Below are 20060 nucleotides of genomic sequence, written 5' to 3'. Positions count from 1 at the left end.
GGCCCTGCCACTGGCTTGCAGGGTGACCTCGGGCAAATCACTTCCCTGCTCTGTGCCTCAGTTTCCCCAACTGCAAAATGGAGATAATGATATGGACTTCCTTTCTAAGGTGCCTTGAGATGGACTGAGGAAAACTTATATATTATTATTGCATGGTAGTTATACCTAGACAGATTGCTTCCATGGGACTTCGACTTCAAGGCTTCCTTTCTGTGCAGACATGAGTATGGCAAAGCCATGCATGCTGGGACACAAAGCTAAGTGTATGTGCCAACCAACAAGAAGGTGGAGGAAGTAACCAGGGTGTCAGCCATTTTAGACTTCATTCTGACTCACAGAGGAACTGGTTGCAAATCAGAAGGTTGAAGACAGCTTGGGTGGATGAAAGTGATCATGAAATGACAAATGTCATGATTTTTAGGAAAGGAACAGCAGAATAGGGACAGTAGATTTCCAAAAGGCAGACATAAAGTCAGAGAACTGGTAGGTAAGGTCCCCTGGGAAAAAAAATCTAATGGAAAAAAGGAGTTCAGGAGAGCTAGGAGTTTTTCAAAGAGACAATATTAAAGGTGCAACAGCAAACTATCCCATGCAAAGGAAAGATAGGAAGAATAGTAAGAGGCCAACATGGCTTCATCATTAAAGAATATTTAGGTAAATTGGATATATGCAAGTCAGCAGGGCCTGATGAAATTCATCCTAGGGCATTGAAGGGACTAGCTGAAGAGATCTCAGAACCATTAGAGATTATCTTCAAGAACTCATGGAGGATTGGTGAGGCGTAAGAGGACTGGAGAAAGACAAACATACTGCCTATCTTTAAAAAGGAAAACAAAGAGGACCCAGGGAATCATAGACCAGTCAGCCTAACTTCAATACCTGGAAGGACACTGGAGCAAAAGATTAATCAAATCAATTGGTAAGCACCTAAAGGATAATAAAGAATGGACAGCATGGATTTGTCAAGAAAAAAAATCATGCAAAACCAACCTAATTTCCTTTTTTGACAGGGTTACTGGCCTAATGGATGCAGGGAAGCAGTAGACAGGATATATATTGATTTCAGTAAGGCGTTTGACACAGTTGCACGTGACATTCTCATATGCAAACTAGGGAAATATGGTCGAGATGAAATTACAATAAGGTGGGTACATAACTGGTTGAAACACCATACTCAAAGTATAGTTATCAATGCTTTGCTACCAAAATAGGGGGACGTATCTAATTGGATCCTACAGGGGTCTTTCCTAGGTCCGGTAATATTCAATAATGACTTGGACAATGGAGTGGAGAGTATGCTTCTAAAATTTGTGGGGGAGGGGTTGCAAGCACTTTGGAAGACAGGAATTCAATTAGAATTCAAACTGACCTTTAGAATTGGTCTGAAATCAACAAGATTAAAGACAAATGCAAAGTACTACACTTGGGAAAGAAAAATCAAATGCACAGCTAGAAAATGGGGACTAACTGGCTGGGCAGTAGTAGTGCTGGAAAGGATCTGGGGGTTACAGTGGATCACACATCAAAGATGAATCTGCAATGTGATGCAGCTGAAAAAAAGGCAAAATATCATTCTGGGGTGTATTATCAGGAATGTCACATGTAAGACAGAGGAGATAATTATCCCACTCTACTCAGCACTGGTAAGGCCTCAGCTGGAGTACTGTGTCCAGTTCTGGGTGCCACACTTAAGGAAAGATGTGGACAAATTGCAGAGTCTAGAGGACAGCAACAAAAATGATAAAAGATTTAGAAAACCTGACCTACGAGGAAAGATTAAAAAAACTGGGTATGTTTAGTCTTGAGAAGACTCGTGGTGGGAGGGGAGGAATTTGATAACAGTCTTTAACTATGTTAATGGCTGTCATAAAGAAGATGGGGATCAATTGCTCACCATGTCCACTGAAGGTAGGACGAAAAGCAATGGGCTTAATTTGCAGCAAAGGAGATTTAGGTTAGATATTTAGAAAAACTTTCTATCTGGGTAGTTAAGCTCTGGAATAGGCTTCGAAGGGAAGTTGTCATAGAATCATAGAGTATTAGGGTTTGAAGGGACCTCAGGAGGTCATCTAGTCCAGCCGCCTGCTCAAAGCAGGACCAATCCCCAATTTTTTTGCCCCACATGCCTAAATGGCCCCCTCAAGGATTGAACTCACAATCCTGAGTTTAGCAGGCCAATGCTCAAACCACTCAGCTATCCCTCACTTTCTGTTTAGAGATAGAAATGCAACTTACATCCCATCCCAGGCAGTCTGAATGAAAACTGTGCTGAACAATGTTCCAGTAGCTAAAAACATGACAAAGAGGCTGGCATCAAAATAGTTTTTTTAAAGTCTGCTTTAATTATAGTTCCTTTTGTGGAAAGTGAGTTTATAAACACATCATCTTGGACAATTCTCTGTTGAAAAATAAATCATGTCTACTTGTAACAACTGTTAATAAAGTCAAGTGCACAATAGGATTTCAAAATGCTAGAGAGTCAAACAATGTTAGTCCTTTAATTGCACTTAGCGTTTAAAAGCCACAAATGATAAACAATAAGAAACATCAAACAAATAAAAACAAACCTCTTAAAAATAAAAATAGACAAACTGCCAATAGACATGCATGTCACCTTGTCCACCATACATACTAGTTCAAAGTGCTTAGTAAAAATGACAAGTGATTTGGGGGCCCAACTTGAGATGCCTTAAAGGAGCTTGATTTTGAGAGGGTTGGTACTTATTTTCAGAAAATCAGGCCCATTTAAGGTGTCAAGCTGGACACACAATAATCAAGGACTCCCCCCCTCCTCCCAAGTCATTAGTCACTTGGAAAATCTTGGCCTCCCTAACACAAATGTGTATCTATAAAAGTCTCTCTAAAGAACATTCGGTCTTTTTTAGTTAACCAGCTAATGCTAGCAAGGTACTTTGAAAATGCAAAGTGCTAGATAAATGCTACAGAATATCATCTATTAGATACTTTGGACTTGTTTTTGTCCTGCTGACATGTGCGGTTTAAGCGACCTCCGGTATTAGCTGTACTTACAGTGCTCCAGCAAATTAGATGGTTTGTTTCAGGATCTTCCACCAGCGTCCACAGTTTAGTCAGGAATGCTGGCACATTACTGGAGTATCCATCCATTGCCAGGGAACTGGGTGACTCTTGCATAGCTTTTCAATGTTTTAGTTACACTAACTCCATCTCTTTCAATATGCCTGTCTCGCCGTGCGTGTGGGTCACAGGGAGACTGAATCATTTAGTTTCATCCAGGTCCAGCTGAGAGTAGGCCCCCACTGAGTCACATCAGCAGTGCTGTTCGCACTCTTAAAAACTCAGCACAATGCAACGGCATCACCAGCCCCAGAGAACAATGCACAGAATTAAAATGCACTGCAGCCGATTGCACAATGCTGTGAATAAACATGCAGCGTCATGCAAAGAGAACACACGCTGTACACCTTAGGCTGGGAGGCTAGCAAATCACTGGAATGAATTAAGAAAACACCTGGCTGGCATGTTTGCAGGATGCCAGGAAGCAGCGACACTGGATTGTGAAGGTACTGAGTTTAAACATTAGTTAAGAGACTCCTTGTTCTGAATGTTGGCACCCAGAGATAGGCAAAATCAAGGCCGGTTTTAAGTGTGCCAAACCTTAGTCAGGCTGGGCAAAACCAAAGCCGAGTCCCACATTACCTGAATACCAGAGTGCAGCGAGCTTTGGATAAACAGCTCTGGATTGGGTGAAAATAGAGGACGAAAATAGATAGGCCCCAGATGCCACAATCTGCTTTGTTATTATTCCAGGTGTTTCACCCACTGCTAGTTATGAGCAGCTGGATTCATTTGGCCCAGACTCTGAAGCCCTTATTCATGTTGGTGAGCACTTACTCACGCGAGTACTCTCATTGGCTTCCATGGGACATGACTTGTTGCTCACGCAGGTAAGTAAAAGCATCACAGTCTCACCCTTTATTTGTTGTGTTAACACAGTCCACTACATGTTGTTTCCTGGGCACTTGATGACAATGTAATCAGAGCCCAGGATCATTTCAAACCAAATCAAGCTTTAAAAATCTCTCTCTACTATGCACCAGGGATCTCTGACACATTTGACTGATAAACACAAACACACACACACCAGCTCACATAGAAGTGGGATTGTGGGACGTTTTGTTGAAGTGAGAAGTAACTATCACTCCCTAAAGGGTGAAAGCTCCCTTGTGAAGAGAGTGAGGAGAACATGAGTGTCATTAGCATTAGTGCTTTTCCAAAGGGATGCCAGCAGGGTAATGAAGGCACAGTTAGCTCAGGAATGGTTTCCTTTGAGGTCTTTGCATGAGATTCTCAAACCATCATCTGGAAATTGTATTAAAATGTATTAAATTGTATTTAATTGTATTAAAATGTATTAAAAAAGAAAAGAGAGAGAGTATTGGTTAAAAGTTCCGTATACATACAAACATGAGTACAGTTCTTGAGATTAGATTCATAGAAGAGATGGTGAGCTTTGTAGTTGCAAAGAGTTCTTTCAGAAATAGTCCATAGTTTATAGTTCAATGTTCATAGTCAGGGTGATTCCAGATTAGGACTAGAGATCTCAATCTTGGGTTTAAGTTTCCCTTGCATGAAGCATCAAGCAGATCCAAGATAAAAAGGATCAGGACCCTAGATGTTCTTACACAGTTTCAGGTCTTCTTTGACAGCTCGAAGTCCTCAGGCGAACAATAGGCAATTTTGGAGATTTTGAAGTAGACCTATTTCCTAAGCATCACTGGTAATTAGCTGCACAGATTAACATACGGAAATTTATCCATTAGGCAGTCTATCACAAACTTTAAAGAGACATATAGACAATGACATTATTTCACCCAAGATTCATCTAAATGATAATATTCCTTTTTGATCTCTGAATCTGTCTGTTTACATGATATAAGTAAACACATAAAATTGGTATCACCTCTAATACAAGTTTGCATTTCAAAGTTCTAGCCTAACTACCATTTATATACTTTTATAACATGTTTTTAAAGATTGAATCTGGGTCATTTATCTTGCAGGATGCTTAACCCTTTCTGGCCATGCATCACACTTTGTATAAGATTTGTTGCAACTATATAACTGGTAATAGCAACAATGATTTGCATGGTCATATTTTAATTAGATAACGTCACACCCACCCAAAGAAATAGAGCAAGTCTGCTTTTTTGTTAAATTAATTTTTTTGTTGACAAACCACTTTTTAGTGAACAATGTCATTAAACATAGGTGTGCGCTTTTTTCAATATTTTCCCCAAAACAGCATTACAAAATCTTCAATTGACCAAAAACCAAGTTCTGAGCAAATGAAAAATGTCAATAACCAGTTTAATACAAAATTTGGGGGAGGATTTAAAAAAAAAAAAACTCATGAAAAATTAAAACAAAATTAAGGGGTCAGCGTCAAACCTTTTGAAACGAAAACAACTTCAAAAGCTGGAATTTCTTTCCCCCAAATAGGCTTGCATTTCTCACAATCCTGGTAATTTTCTGTGGCTCTTCAAAGAGGGCATGATTGGGCCCAAGACCAGGACTAGAGGATGCGCTTTTCTACAGCTACCTTGTGTGATTTGTATGTTATATTTTTATGAGGAACATAAACCTTGGTGCACAGTTCTGCATTCACTGTGAGGCATGGAAAGCCATTTCACGTCAGAGCAAAGAGATCTCCTGAAACAGACAACCCTAAACCCACTTGATTGGTTCACCGAGTCATCTGATGAGAGCACACAATTCCTTCTTTAGCACTCAGTTACAGCTTTCTGCTGCTAACCCAGGCTCATAGGACTGGCAAGTGCTCTGGCCAATAACACTGATTCCTAAACCTGAAGGGGAGGTACAACCCCAGCACACAGGGAAATGTACTTTCTCAGACATAAGTTTGATCTAGCCTCAGAGATTTACCATCATGCCAGATTTTACCCTTTCTGTCTTAAACTCCTTGCTCCTGGTATTAGGATTACAGCAGTGCTAAACTGGGGGGCTGGTTTCTCGCCTTCAGCTACCTCTCAGTAAAGCCACATGACCAGGAGGAATTTTTAGTGACTCTTTCCCTGCTGCTCTGAACAGAGGCGGACGTGAAGGGCACCTGAAAGCGTGAGAAGGGGTGTCTGGACAAGGTAAATTACTATGAGTTCTGGGAGAGTGGTTTTTTGGTGGGCGTGACATTTAATGTGGTTTTGCTGTGATCAATCAGCTGTGCTTGCTGCAAAGAAAAAATCGTCTGCCAAGAAAGTTCTGGCTTCAGAGAGCTTTGCCCCAAATTCCATCAGCGTGAAACTTGCCACATGAGACCCAAACCAAATGGGGAATTTGTTTTTACAAACTGGTTTAATTTAAAATTAGCTCGATTTTCCCCCTATGAAATCATAAATCAAGAAATAAAACCAAAACCAGAATAGGCCTTATCAGCCATCAGCAGATCCACAGATAATTTGAAATAGACAATCCATGAAAAGACAATCATCCTCGACGTTGAGGGATTCCTGATGATGAACATGACGACGACGTAGTACGGGATGTGGTTTTTGAGGCATTACCCTAAAATTTCAAACTCCGTTCACTTGGAATCTTTGTATCCACATGTTTTTTCCAAACTGGCTACCAGTCAAACAGGTACATCACTGAACTACTGTCGGTTTCCAGGGGTGATGTTCTTTGGTAATCTTTAGAGTGTATCGTTTCAGACTGCGGCAGTGTACGAGGAAGGTATCTATCACCTCCTGACTAACCACACAGTAACAATGAATCTCTGTTAGATTGACACACTTCCTCGCCAGGTCTATTAGCGAGGAGTTCAAATCGTCCGAGGGGGTCGTGTGGAGCACCAGCCTGTTTAAGGTCCTGCTGTAACTGCTGGTGACAAACCTAACCTGGTTCACCATGTACGTAAAAGTATTCAGTTGTAAAGTACCCACAGGTATATTGGGCTTTAGGATTCGTGGTATCTTACAGGCAGGGACTGTGTGATCAAACTCCAGGTCTACGCAAAGTTGAGGATGCTTCTGGATCACGGCAGCCCAAAGCTCTTCAGAGATGACTGGGATATATTTGTCCAAGCGCTCACAAAAAATATCTAAGCGTGTAAAAGCCCCTCTCTCTGGCTTGATCAGTTCCGCAAACACATCGTTAGACAGGCTGGCATAGTAGACTCCCAAGGTAGACAACTTAGGACATACAGTCAGAACCTCTTGGATGGTTTCTGGCTTCACGTTGCAAACCAGAGTGCGATTGTTGATGAACAAGCTATGCAGGTTTGGGCTGCTGGCGGCTATGAGTCCAACAAGCCCATCATCCAGGGTGAACGGCATTCTCCGGAAATCAATATGCTGAAGGTCTATTGGGTTTTCTCTCTGGCATATATTTCGTATGCTCTGCAGGATGTCCTGGCCGGAGTAGAAATAAGGGTTCTCACCTTTGCACATGATGCATAGCTTCTGCAGCTTGTAGTTCTGCCTGGCCAACATGTCTAGAATGTGGGTGACGTTCTTCCGATTTATTTCCTTGGACTGATCAAACACAATCCTCAGGTGTTTGATCTGGCTCAGGAACTGGTGTAAACTCTGCAGCATGCCCTCCTCGTTCTCCGAATCACAACTGGAAGAGCATTATAAACACAAGTTAGCTGTTTTGCTGGAGCTGCAACAAGTGAGCACAATGTCTATACTTTGGATCACTGTCCTTTATTATTATTTACTTATTATTTATCTTCTCCACTGCCTTAGAGATTTGTTCTCACTTGGTTTAGAGGATCAGGCACTAGGCTAGGAGTCAGGAGAGCTGGGTTTTACTCCCAAGCCAGCCACTGACTTGCTGTGTGATGCTGGACAAGTGACTTCCATGCTCTATGCCTCTGTTTCTCCTCTCAACCTTTATCAGTCTTGTCTATTTAGATAATAAGATATTCAGGACGGACTCTCTCTCACTATGTGTTTACACGGTGTATGGCACAACAGAGCCCCAATCTCTGGCTGGTCCACTAGGTGCTATTGTAATACAAATAATAGAGAACAACAATACAGTTAGTTACGGGGCTCGGTCACTACGTACAGACTGAGGTGAGTCCCGGTCCCAAACTCCCTTTTCACTCCATCTCATACACTAGAGCTCAGATCACCAGCTTCAGCAGCACCGTGATAATCATTCCAGTGACCTTGGCTGAAGCTTTCTCTTTGCACCTGAATGTGGCCTAGTGTTACGAGCATAGGAGTGGAATTCAGGAGACCTGGGGGTTATTCCCAGCTCTTCCTGCTGTGTGGCCCAGGGCAAGAATCTTCCCCTTTCTGGGCTGGTGTTTCCCACTCTTTAAAGTGGGGATAACGACACTGGCCACCTTTGTAAACGGCATGAGATCCACAGACAAAAAGCGCAACATCAAAGCTAGGTGATGAGCAGGATGATGGTATCTCCTTGACACTTTTCAAAGCACATCTAATGTCCTGACTTATCCCTTTCCTTGATTTATGATTCTTAATGCTTTCTTTAAAAAACAACAATCTAACCCTATTTTCCCTACCACATACACAGCCGCTACATGTAGGAAGTACTGTTACTTGCATAGTTTCATAGATTATAAAGCCAGAAGGGACCACTGTGATCATCTAATCTAGTGGCTCTCAAACTTTCCAGACTACTGTGTCCCTTTCAGGAGTCTGATTTCTCTTGCATACCCCCAAGTTACACCTCACTTCAAAACTACTTGCTTACAAAGTCAGACATAAAAATACAAGTGTCACAGGCACACTTACTGAAAAACTGCTGACTCTCTCATTTTTACCATATAATTATAAAATAAATCAATTGGAATATAAATATTGTACTTACATTTCAACGTGCAGTATATAGAGCAGTATAAACAAGCAGGGGGGCTGGAACACTTTGTACAGTAGGGATGCTGAGAGCCATTAAACCAAACTGTAAGCCCAGTATACAATGGAAACTACTTCAAGTGAGGGAGTGCGACAGCACCCCCAGTACCACTAGTTCCAGTACCAAGTCATTGTCTGTATGAAATTTTAGTTTGTACTGACTTTGCTAATGCTTTTTATGTAGTCTGTTGTAAAACTAGGCAAATATCTAGATGAGTTGATGCACCCCTTGGAAGACCTTTGCTTGCCACATGTACCCAAGGTTGAGAACCACTGATCTAGTCTGACCTGTATAACACAGGCCATCAGACTTCCCTGTATTAATTCCGAATTGAACTAGAGCAGATCTTTTAGAAAAACATCCAATCTTGATTTTAAAATTGCTAGCGCTGGAGAATCCACCACCACCCTTGGTAAGTTGTTCCAATGGTTGATAAATACTCACACCTCTAGGCTGTAATCAGCAATGCGATTTTTGAATGAAGAACACTACTTTAAGATAAATAGGTTGTACTGTGAGATTTATACGAGATGCTGCATGCGTGACTGCACAGACACCTACAAACAGTAGAAACTACCTCCTCTCACCTGATCTCTGTGAAATGCCACACGGAGCTAGTGGAAACAGCTGCGGCCCAATGTTTGCACACTTGGAAGGCTGTGTATCTATCTCGGAGAGACAGGTAGTAAAATATATGGACGAGGATTTCTTCCGGGACGTAGTTCCAAAATTCTGATGTTGGAGCAGGCATCTTTCTGACCCAACGGGCTGCCGCACCGAGACCCACCCTCCAGACTTCAAATAATTCCCTAGACTCCCTGTTGCAGAAAAAGGAAACACATCAACCCAACCCTAGTTTGATATAATACTATTACAGCAGGTCAGAATTTTTTCTTACATTTTGAAAATTTCACCATAATTTTGACATTTGTAAAACAAAACAAAAACAAACAGTGAGGTGGCAAAGTTTGCAGAGGATACAAAATTACTCACGATAGTTAAGTCCGAAGTAGACTGTGAAGAGTTACAAAGGGATCTCACGAAACTGGGTGACTGGGAAACAAAATGGCAGATGAAATTCAGTGCTGATAAATGGAAAGCAATGCACGTTGGAAAACATAATCACAACTATACATACAAAATGATGGATTCTAAATTAGCTGTTACCACTCAAGAAAGAGATTTTGGGAGACATTGTGGATAGTTCTCTGAAAACTTCCACTCAATGTGCAGCAGCAGTCAAAAAATCTAACAGAATGTTAAGAACCATTAGGAAAGAGATAGATAAGACAGAAAATATCATAATGCCACTATATAAATCCAGGGTACTCCCACACCTTGAACACTGCTTGCAGTTCTGGTCATCCCATCTCAAAAAAGATATACTGGAATTGGAAAAGGTACAGAGAAAGGCAACAAAAATGATGAGGGGGATGGAATGGCTTCCAGATGAGGAGTGATTAAAGAGACCTGGGGCTGTTCAGCTTGGAAAAGAGACGACTAAAGGGGGACATGAGAGAGGTCTAAAAATCAGGAACGGTGCAGAGAAATAGTTTTATGTACCTCTTCACATAACAGAAGACCTAGGGGTCACCCAATTAATAGGCAGCAGATTTAAAAGAAACAAAAGGAAGTACTTCTTCACACAACACACAGCCTGGGGATGCTGTAAAGGCCAAAAGTATATCTAGGTTCCAAAAACAATTAGATACGTTCATGGAGGATTGGTCCATCAATGGCTATTAGCTAAGATAGTCAGGGATGCAAACCCATGATCTGGGTGAAGCCTCTGACTTCCAGCCTGGATGACAGGGAAGGGATCACTGGATGAATTGCCCTGTTCTGTTCATTCCCTATGAAGCATCTGGCACTGGCCACTATTGGAAGACAGGATACTGGGCTAGCTGGGCCATTCGTCTGACCCAATATGGCCGGTCGTACGTTCTTAAACACAAAAAAGGAAGTTTAGACAAACTTTGGCCAATTTCCTTCCCCACCCACTCCATTTTTTGACCCAACATAGAAGCTGGTTGAAATTTTTTGTGAATTCCAAATTTCAAAATTCTGGAAAAAAAGTAAAACCATTTCAAAAAATGTGATTCTTTTCCTCATTACCAGCTCTAAACACGATAAACTTTATATAATGCATTATTTTAAAATACCAATTTTCTATACTGATATTCAAACAGATGGAGGGATTTACCTCAAATTTGGGGGGGGGGGGGAGGGGAAACCCTCGTTTTGGGGACAGAAGCCAAGCATGAAAAATTTAACCCAAAAGTTGAATTATCCAGTATATGGCAAAACAAGGAGTTATAATGAAAACTAATGTGTTATTTTAACCACAGCAATTAGCTGCAGTTGCTAATATAAGAGACGGCAGATTGGTATAAGGATTTTATTGTGATGATCACACGAACCATACATTCATGTACGTGTGTTGCATACTGACACAGCAACTTTTCATTTAATTATGCTTCCACGTAAATTATGATGCAAGAGAATGAATACATGGGAAGTGTACTGAAATGTAAAGCACAAAACCACACGTACATCTCTGCAAAATTACTTCTCAGTTCTGCTTGGAGTATGCTCTGTATCCAGCCACTGTACTGCTACACAAATAAAATCACCAGCTGTAAGTTTTTATTTGACTCTTTTCAACTTTCTCAACAACAAAGTGGTGGACTTTAGAATGAGACGCTAAAGTCTTTAAAACCTGCAGGTTATTTCCTGTAGAGATTACAGCAGCAGAACTGCCAAGTCTCATGATTTTATTGGGAGTCTTGTGATATTTGGTTCTTTTCTTGATGCTCCAGCTCCTGGAGTCATGTTATTATTTTGTGAGAAATTCAGCTTTCATGTGAACAAAAAGGGAAATTTCTAGTCTTAAAAGTTCAAAAAACAGAAGCCAGAGAAAGATCCCAAAATATATATTCATTTTTAAGCCACTCATGATTTTTGAATACTTGAGGGTGGCAATACAGCAGCAGACATACTCTCGTCAGATATCCCATCTGCTTATGCCCTGCCTCTCACCCCATTACTGACTGCCCAGCAATGCGCGCCTGCTTCCTGCCTGGGAGATGCCTTCTTGCTGTCCCTGTTTCCTGCATATTTCTTCTTTATTACCCCTGACAGTGCCTGCTATAGCTCACCCACAGCTCTCCTACTTTTCATCTCAGATTTCATAAATTTTCTCATCATTTCAGCACTTGCCTAAGTACTAAACTACTCACCATCACTCCTCCCCTATACACAACCGTTGTGATTTTATCATGAGTGGTGGTTTTCTTAAAGCCCCAGTTCCTGGAGTCATGTGAACATCCCAGTTTTCATTAAAAAAAAGGCTAGCCCCCATGACGTCACAGAAAAGCTTGAAAGCCTGATCTAGGTGCCCCCAAGAGACTCAGAAACCAGAAGGCAAAGAGGAAAAAAAACCCACCTCAAATATATTATTTTTATAAAAAGGAGTACTTGTGGCACCTTAGAGACAAACAAATTTATCAGAGCATAAGCTTTCGTGAGCTAGGGGGGTCAATGCATCTTCCCATAGGGGCGTTGAGTTGCTAAACTCCCCCCCGCCGCAAAGGGACATCCTGGCTGGAGTCCCTCCGCTGGGCAGGGAGGGGAAGGAGCCCCGCCTTCCCGTCCGAGTGCAGCTGTTCTTCCCCGCGGCGCGGTCTGATGCATCCGATGAAGTGGGCTGGGGCTCACGAAAGCTTATGCTCAAATAAATCTGTTAGTCTCTAAGGTGCCACGAGTCCTCCTGTTCTTTTTGCAGATACAGACTAATACGGCTGCTACCCTGAGACCCCTCATGACTTTCCCATAATCTCATTGTTTTGGGGAGGGGGCCCAGGCAGGACTTCTGAACTCTTGGGACTGGCAATCCCGTCTGCTTGTTCCTGCCCTGCAGACTCTCACGGGTTAACGGTCTGCTCGCAGGAAGGCTCAGCTGGGGTGACGTGCCTTGGCTCCGGAGAGCCGCCCGCTCGCCCGCCCGCCCCCGAGGCGGTGGCTCCTCACCCCCCCGGGACTGAGGAGAGGAGCCAAGGCCGGCCCCCTGCGGGCCAGCATTGACAGCGGCCGCTGCTGGGCTCCCCCCCGCCGCCGCCGGCCGGCTCGCACCACCGGGGCGGGCGTAAGAGAAGCAAAAGCGCCTGGCCCGTCCCAGGGGCCGCTCGCCGCAGCCCAGCCCGCCCGGGAAAAGCAGCGGCTGCCGGGCAGCACCAGCCCGCGGCTGAGCGGGCAGAACCGGCGGCAGCTTGCGGCGCGGGGGCGGCCCGCTCGCTCAGCCGGCACAGCAGCGCCCCCCCCGAGCTGCATGTAGCCCAATGCAGGGGGGGGCTCAATGCATCTTCCCCCAGGGGCGTTGCGACGCGACACTCCCCCCCGCTGCAAAGGGGCGTCCCGGCTGGGGTCCCTCCGCCGCGCAGCCAGGGGGAAGGAGGCGCCCCGCCTACCCGTCCGAGGGCCGCTGCGCTTCCCCGCCGCCCGGGCCCGGGCCCGCTCCGATCTGCCGCCGGCGCTGCCCCCGCGGGCCCCGGGGCGGAGGGCGGAGCGAGGGCTGCCCACGTCGGCAGGGGCGCTCCCGTCTGGCCTCCGCCGGGCCCTTCCCCGCCCCGGGCTCGCCCCCCGCTCAGAGGAGCGGCCGTGTGAGTCCGTAGCCGCACGAGGGGAAAGGGAGGCCTCGGAGAGGAAGTCCGTGGCTTCGTCCCGGGCGCCACAAGTCCTCCTTTCCTACCGGCTGCAGAAGCTGGGCCAGCCGACGCTGTTATCTCACCCGCCGGGTCTCGCGCATCACCTGGAACACGTGACGTCGCCGCCGCGTGCCTCAGTTTCCCCCTCTGAAAAGCAGCAGTCATTCGCCAAATCAGTCCTCTGCAGCTCTGCTACCTCGGCCTCCTTTTTCAGGGAGCTGCCTGGTCCTCTTAACCCCTGACTCTCTGAACTCACACCGCCGTGCACAAGCAGTTTTTAGACCTGGGGTGATGCTGCCTTCACAGGGCTGCCATGTAAGAAGGAGTGTCTGGTAAGCCCTTTGAGAGCATCAGACGGAAGGTACTAGAAAAAGACAAATCTTAACTAGTTCTGAAAAGGAAGTGGCAAGCTATGGATCAACTAATTAAAGACTCAGACATTAACTATTGTCTTCTTTTCTCTCCTTTTTTCTTGTCTTTAAACACAGAACTTTACCTGCTCATCAGCTTTCTCTTCCGAGAGATCTGCTGTTTGACATGTGTTGCCAATACTCCTGTTGAAAATTCACCTTTAGTTATCAGGTGGAAATAATAGGCTAGTAGAGTCTGCACTCATTCGTGAGCCCAACTGTCTTAGCAAAAACAACAAGGAGGCCTTGTGGCACCTCAGAGACTAACAAATTTATTTGGGCATAAGCTTTCATGGGCTAAGACCGACTTCATCAGATGCATGGAGTGGGTCTTAGCCCACGAAAGCTTATGCCCAAATAAATTTGTTAGTCTCTAAGTTGCCACAAGGACTCCTCCTTGTTTTTGCTGATATAGACTAACACAGCTACAGCTCTGAAACCTGTCACCAACTATCTTAGTTTCTTATGCATAAAGCACAGGACTCCTGGGTTCTCTGTCCAGCTGTGACACACACTCACTCACTGTTTGACTACTGTTAAATCATTTAGACCCATATTTTCAGAAGTGCCCTATAAGTTTGGGTGTCCAGCTTCAATGCCTAGGGACCTGATCTTCAGAAATGCTAAGCACCCACAATTCCAGTCGATGGATAGGATGCTCAGCATTTGAAAAATCAGGTCCAAGATTTCTAAAACTGGGGCATCCAAACTTGAGGCACCCAGAAAAGGTGGCCACTTTTGAAAGCTGGGGCCTTACCAAGGCTGTGCCTTAGTGCCCCCATCTGTGAAATAGGGATGATAATACTTACCCACCCCTCACACGAAGCTCAGTGCTCATGTGTAGCTTGCAGGATCAGGGCTTTACATTGTAAAGTGTTTTGAGCAACTCAGATGGCTGCTGTTGTAGAACTGCAAGGATCTACTATTCAGTGTCTCCAGATTCCCTCTGTGTGTGCCAAGAGGGAGTGTGCTTCCTGGGATGGGGTTACTCTGTGGAAGGCGGGTCTCAAGAAATCCAGTCAAGGAGTACAGGCGTACTAGGAATCCCCTCACCTTATATTAGCACAACGTCCCACACCATGGGCTTAACCCTTTCAGAAACCTGGTGATTATGGTTAGTCTTAATCTCCAAATGAAGGCAGCTGCTGCCGCCAGGCCAACCTACCATATGGGCAGAAAGTTCTGAGACAAGAACTTGCACCATGTTTCTATGATCAGAGGCTAAATAATGTAGTTGCCACCTATCCTTCAAGTACGGTTAGGTTTTAAAAAGATAGACGTGAACCAAAGATCAGACCAGACTGCTACATCATATCAGATAGCAGCAGAGGAGCCAGCTATGAGCCAGAGAAGGCCAGAGTGTACCTGGGCTCACTTTTACAAGGTTCCCTCTTGGGCTTAATTGGGGTAGATTAATAGGAGGGCTTAGCTCACCTGTGGGGTGTTTGGACTTTGCTTGCAGGAGCTCAGGAAGTTTTCCCTTGCAGAATTTTTGCCTGGCAGGCTATTCCCTACAGGTTCCTTTTCCTTAGCAGAGAAATCTGTTAGTTCTTTTGTTGTTTATTTGAAGGTATGTTTCATTAGGGATGCTTTGTGACAGGTTACATGAAAGAACTTCACTGCAGCACAGACTGGTGGCAATCTTGGCACTGACGAGTTCAACAGATAAAGTTGCTCTGTGTTTGTACCGCTTTGTACCCAAGATCGGGATCTTATTTCACTGCCAGTCAATAGCTATTATTAGTAGGGCACTCCAGGCTTGGAAGCCAAAAGATTCCTCCAAATTCTATGTGAATTCTCTGCATTTTACTTCCAATGGTGCATTTTAAGAGATCTTCTCCTCCTCCATTTCTGGCCACTTCATCTTAAGCAATGCTGACGTTCATCTCTTCCCAAGAAGTTTAACGAATACCTAAAGTAGGGCTGGTCAAAATTTCTCCATCAAAACTGTTTTTATTGATGGAAAATTGGGATTTTGATTAAAGTAGATTTTTGGTGAAAGTGCTTTCTGGAGGAAATTGATTTTTTTCTCAAGACCATGAACAAAAACGTTTCAATTTTTGACTGAAATATTTCAGGGTGTTTTTTTGTTTTGTTTTGGGGTTGGTTTTTTTTTGTTTTTTTTTTTTACTTTTTTTGCCAAAAAGTCAAGATTTTCAGTGGAACCTGCCCCACATTTTCTGACCAGCTCTGCATACAAGCAAACATGACTTCTACAGTTCAACCATTCAGCCATCACTTCAGCAATATGAATAAATGCTCGGAGGCCACCTGAATGTTGTATGTTCCAGAGCAACTCAGATCAGTATAGCAACAGTACCAAATGTCTCCTACAGTGGTAACTTGAAAAACATGCTTATGATCAACATACGGTTAAACCCTTTTCCTAGGCACTTAGCCTCAAGACAGCTCATAAGTAATTTGCGCACTGCTTTTAAAATAAATGCTGCACATTTCTATAGGAGAAATACGAACATATTAATATATCATGCACATAGCAAAGCACTCCAGTTAGGAAGAGGTTAGATTGTTCTGTGATTAGGGTGCTACAATCACACTTTAAATTGAAGCGTAGATGTATCGTGAGTGATTCGGGAGGTCTGTGGCAGAGCAAGGAACACTGGAGACCCAACTTTGGTTCCTGGCTTTGCCACGAACCTCCTATGTGACCTTAAGTGAATCACTTGGGTATGTCTACACTTCAATTTCAGGTGTGATTGTAGCACATACTCCCAATCTAGCTAATGAGGGGGAAAATAGCAGAGAAGATATGGCACCAGGGGTTTCAGCGCAAGCTACCTGCGCGGAAGACTGGGGCTCCTGGCCCGTGTCAGGATCTGTGCTGCCATGTCTTCACTGCTGTTATTATCTACACTCACTAGACTAAAGAACGCCCCCCTGTGCTACAGTTACATTTTAACCTGCAGTGCAGCCTAGGGTAGGCTTAGACGGCAGTCGCTGAGCATATCGGAGCTAAACGGCATAGCTGAGCTTTAATCTAGCTAGCTCAAGCACCAGACGCGGCAGCGGGGCTGGCCCCGTGAGTATCACGGAGGGATCCGAGTGAGTTTGAACAGCTTGCGCTGAAGCTTGCACTAGCAAGATTAAAGTGAGCGCTGGTACGTCAGCTCGAGCTGCATTCACACGCTGTGACCGCAGTCTGGATGTACACGCAAGACTCTCTGTGTCTCAGTTCCCCATCTGTACAATGGGGATAACAGTACTTCCCAACCTCACGGGGTGTTGTGAGGTGCTCAGTAAAGGAGCGGGGAGGATAAATACCTGAGATAAAAGCCATAGTAAACAGGCATGAGCTTTTCTCCTTGTCAGTTACACAGACAAATTTAAACAGCTGCTAGCTTATCCATCCTTTATCCTTCAAAAGGAGCCCAAGCAGTGCATTCTTACCAGCTCCTCAGGCTTTGCACTACAGGGCTTTCCAGTCACTTGGGATGGTCCAAAATGTTCCCTGGTCTTTTGCTCCCCTCCACTGGCAACTGGTTTTATACGTGGATTGCCAAGTCTCACAGCTCTTTTCCTGTGGCTGTGTCTCTGGGCTGACTCTTTCACTGCGCTCCTGGTATGCACAGATCTGCCAAGCTGCCCGCTTCTTTCAGAAAGAAAAGATGAGATCCCTGACCGCCACCAGATTAATTTCTCTGACTTCCTGAGTTAAGGGAAGTCTATCTTCATCTCCGTTAGCAGATATTTCACAGATACTGAATCCTTGCTAGACATCTGATGTCTTGGGCAGTCATTATTTAAATGATATCTAGGTCAAGGGAAAGTATTCAAATGGAACTTCCTGCTTCAGTCACTGTGTGATCAGTATCTTGCCTGCCAAGTTCCCTTATATCTTTTCAGTCTGTACTAACAGTCTTATTCCTACAGGAGCGAGTTCTCTGCAAAAGCCAACCCACTGGCCAGAAACTGCTGCCCGAAGGCTGGACTAGTCGGGGGCCGGGTCTTGCAAGGTACTGAGCCAGCTCTGCTCCCATTCAGGCCACCAGGCAATAGGAGGCACTTTGCAAGAGGCGCTCCATGCCTTACAGGATTCGGAGCCTAGTAAGGCAAAAAGAATTTAGCCCCTCCTTAGCAAACTACCCTCTCGTATCCTCTCCTTGTCTCAGGCTGGAGTTCTCATATAGGCTCATAGACTTAAGGCCAGAAGGGATCATCATGATCACCTAGTCTGACCTCCTACACGTTGTCGGCCACAGAACCTCACCCACCCCCTCCTGTCATAGACCCCAACCTCTTTCGTTCTAAATCAAGCACTGCCAACTCACGATTTTATCCTGTGTCTTGAGGTATTTGGTGCTGCTCTGAAAGCAAAGACCTAGCTGCTGAGGTTATATGACGACGTCAGAATCTCAGCTTCCATGCCAAAAGAAGGGGAAGCTACTTGCCCTCATGATTTTAGGGAAAAGCCCAACAACCAGCAAGCAAATAACTCAACATGTATTTTTTTAAAAAATCTCATGATTTTTAAGCCACTCCCAATCTTTTGGGGCCGGACTCTCGATTTTTGAATCATGGTGTTGGCACTACATCAACCCTACAGCCTTACCTTCTAATGAAGAGGCCAACGAAGCTCCTCTATCATGACATTGAGAATGATCCATCAGGTGCTCAACACCCATCTTCTGCTGCCTCGTTCCTTAGTGCTCCAATGTGTGCGCGTGGGGGGAGAAGAAAGAGGGGACTACTTAAAACAACTGTATGCAGAGAGAGAGATTACAGGATTCTCTCCTGAATCCCATGTGCACTCCTATCCCACTGTGACCAGAGTCCCAGGGGAGTCAACTGAGGTCACTCAATTAGGGTGAACGGCAAAGAATGGGGAAGACAATCCCCAAAGCTGGTGGATATTCCAAAACTTCCATTTACCAAGCCAGCACAAAACAGCTTCTATAATACTTCACTGGTTACCCAGAAGCCAACAACACAGCTCCCTTAAAGTAACCCAGTCGTAAGGCCTCCACCCAGACACCCAAGTCAAATATGATGAGAATTACTGAAAATCTTATTCATCATATAAAAAAGTTCTACCAGTCCCAAAGGATCGGACACATTACCTCTCAGGTTAATAAATACTCCAGATCTTACCCAAAGACACGCTTACAGCCAATTCTCATGAAATAAACTAAAATGTATTAAAAAAGAAAAGAGAGAGAGTATTGGTTAAAAGATCCATATACGTACAAACATGAGTACAGTTCTTGAGATTAGATTCATAGAAGAGATGGTGAGCTTTGTAGTTGCAAAGAGTTCTTTCAGAAATAGTCCATAGTTTATAGTTCACTGTTCATAGTCAGGGTGATTCCAGATTAGGACTAGAGATCTCAATCTTGGGCTTAAGTTTCCCCTGCATGAAGCATCAAGCAGATCTGAGATAAAAAGGATCAGGACCCTAGATGTTCTTACACAGTTTCAGGTCTTCTTTGACAGCTCGAAGTCCTCAGGCGAACAATAGGCAATTTTGGAGATTTTGAAGTAGACCTATTTCCTAAGCATCACTGGTAATTAGCTGCACAGATTAATATACGGAAATTTATCCATTAGGCAGTCTATCACAAACTTTAAAGAGACATATAGACAATGACATTATTTCACCCAAGATTCATCTAAATGATAATATTCCTTTTTGATCTCTGAATCTGTCTGTTTACGTGATATAAGTAAACACATAAAATTGGTATCACCTCTAATACAAGTTTGCATTTCAAAGTTCTAGCCTAACTACCATTTATATACTTTTATAACATGTTTTTAAAGATTGAATCTGGGTCATTTATCTTGCAGGATGCTTAACCCTTTCTGGCCATGCATCACACTTTGTATAAGATTTGTTGCAACTATATAACTGGTAGTAGCAACAATGATTTGCATGGTCATATTTTAATTAGATAACGTCACACCCACCCAAAGAAATAGAGCAAGTCTGCTTTTTTGTTAAATTAATTTTTTTGTTGACAAACCACTTTTTAGTGAACAATGTCATTAAACATAGGTGTGTGCTTTTTTCAATATTTTCCCCAAAACAGCATTACAAAAT

The 20060-nt window shown here is 43.9% G+C and overlaps 2 protein-coding genes across 3 annotated transcripts in view; both read right to left on the bottom strand.

The window, feature by feature from the left end:
- HSF4 (heat shock transcription factor 4) overlaps nucleotides 1-3167 on the bottom strand; it is a 31297-nt gene extending 28130 nt beyond the window's left edge. The window contains exon 1 of the mRNA XM_074968553.1: nucleotides 3031-3167. Coding sequence (XP_074824654.1) covers nucleotides 3031-3153 — 123 coding nt within the window. The 5' untranslated portion in view covers nucleotides 3154-3167. The remainder of the gene's footprint in view (nucleotides 1-3030) is intronic.
- Nucleotides 3168-5394: 2227 nt separating this feature from the next.
- On the bottom strand, nucleotides 5395-13435 carry FBXL8 (F-box and leucine rich repeat protein 8). Of its 2 annotated transcripts, none has more exons than XM_074968555.1 (4): nucleotides 13356-13380; nucleotides 9883-9903; nucleotides 9477-9707; nucleotides 5395-7617 (listed from the first exon to the last, which is right to left on the bottom strand). In XM_074968555.1, the coding sequence occupies exons 3-4, from the start codon at nucleotides 9638-9640 to the stop codon at nucleotides 6642-6644; spliced, it is 1140 nt and encodes a 379-aa protein (XP_074824656.1). In that variant the 5' UTR covers nucleotides 9641-9707; nucleotides 9883-9903; nucleotides 13356-13380; the 3' UTR covers nucleotides 5395-6641. The 2 variants fall into 2 exon arrangements, with proteins under 2 accessions (XP_074824656.1, XP_074824655.1); XM_074968554.1 differs by having other exon boundaries at nucleotides 5397-7617; nucleotides 9883-9942; nucleotides 13356-13435.
- Nucleotides 13436-20060: the final 6625 nt, after the last annotated feature.

Source organism: Natator depressus, chromosome 12 (assembly GCF_965152275.1).
Source record: "Natator depressus isolate rNatDep1 chromosome 12, rNatDep2.hap1, whole genome shotgun sequence".
NCBI lineage: Eukaryota > Metazoa > Chordata > Testudines > Cheloniidae > Natator > Natator depressus.
This window is presented reverse-complemented; position numbering and strand designations above follow the sequence as displayed.

Bases quoted from the DNA above. Each gene is read 5' to 3' on its own strand.
- FBXL8 (XM_074968554.1), bottom strand. From the start codon at position 9,640: ATGCCTGCTCCAACATCAGAATTTTGGAACTACGTCCCGGAAGAAATC. The intron at 7,618-9,476 runs GTGAGAGGAGGT...ATGCTCTTCCAG, and splicing joins TGGCATTTCACAGAGATCAG to TTGTGATTCGGAGAACGAGG.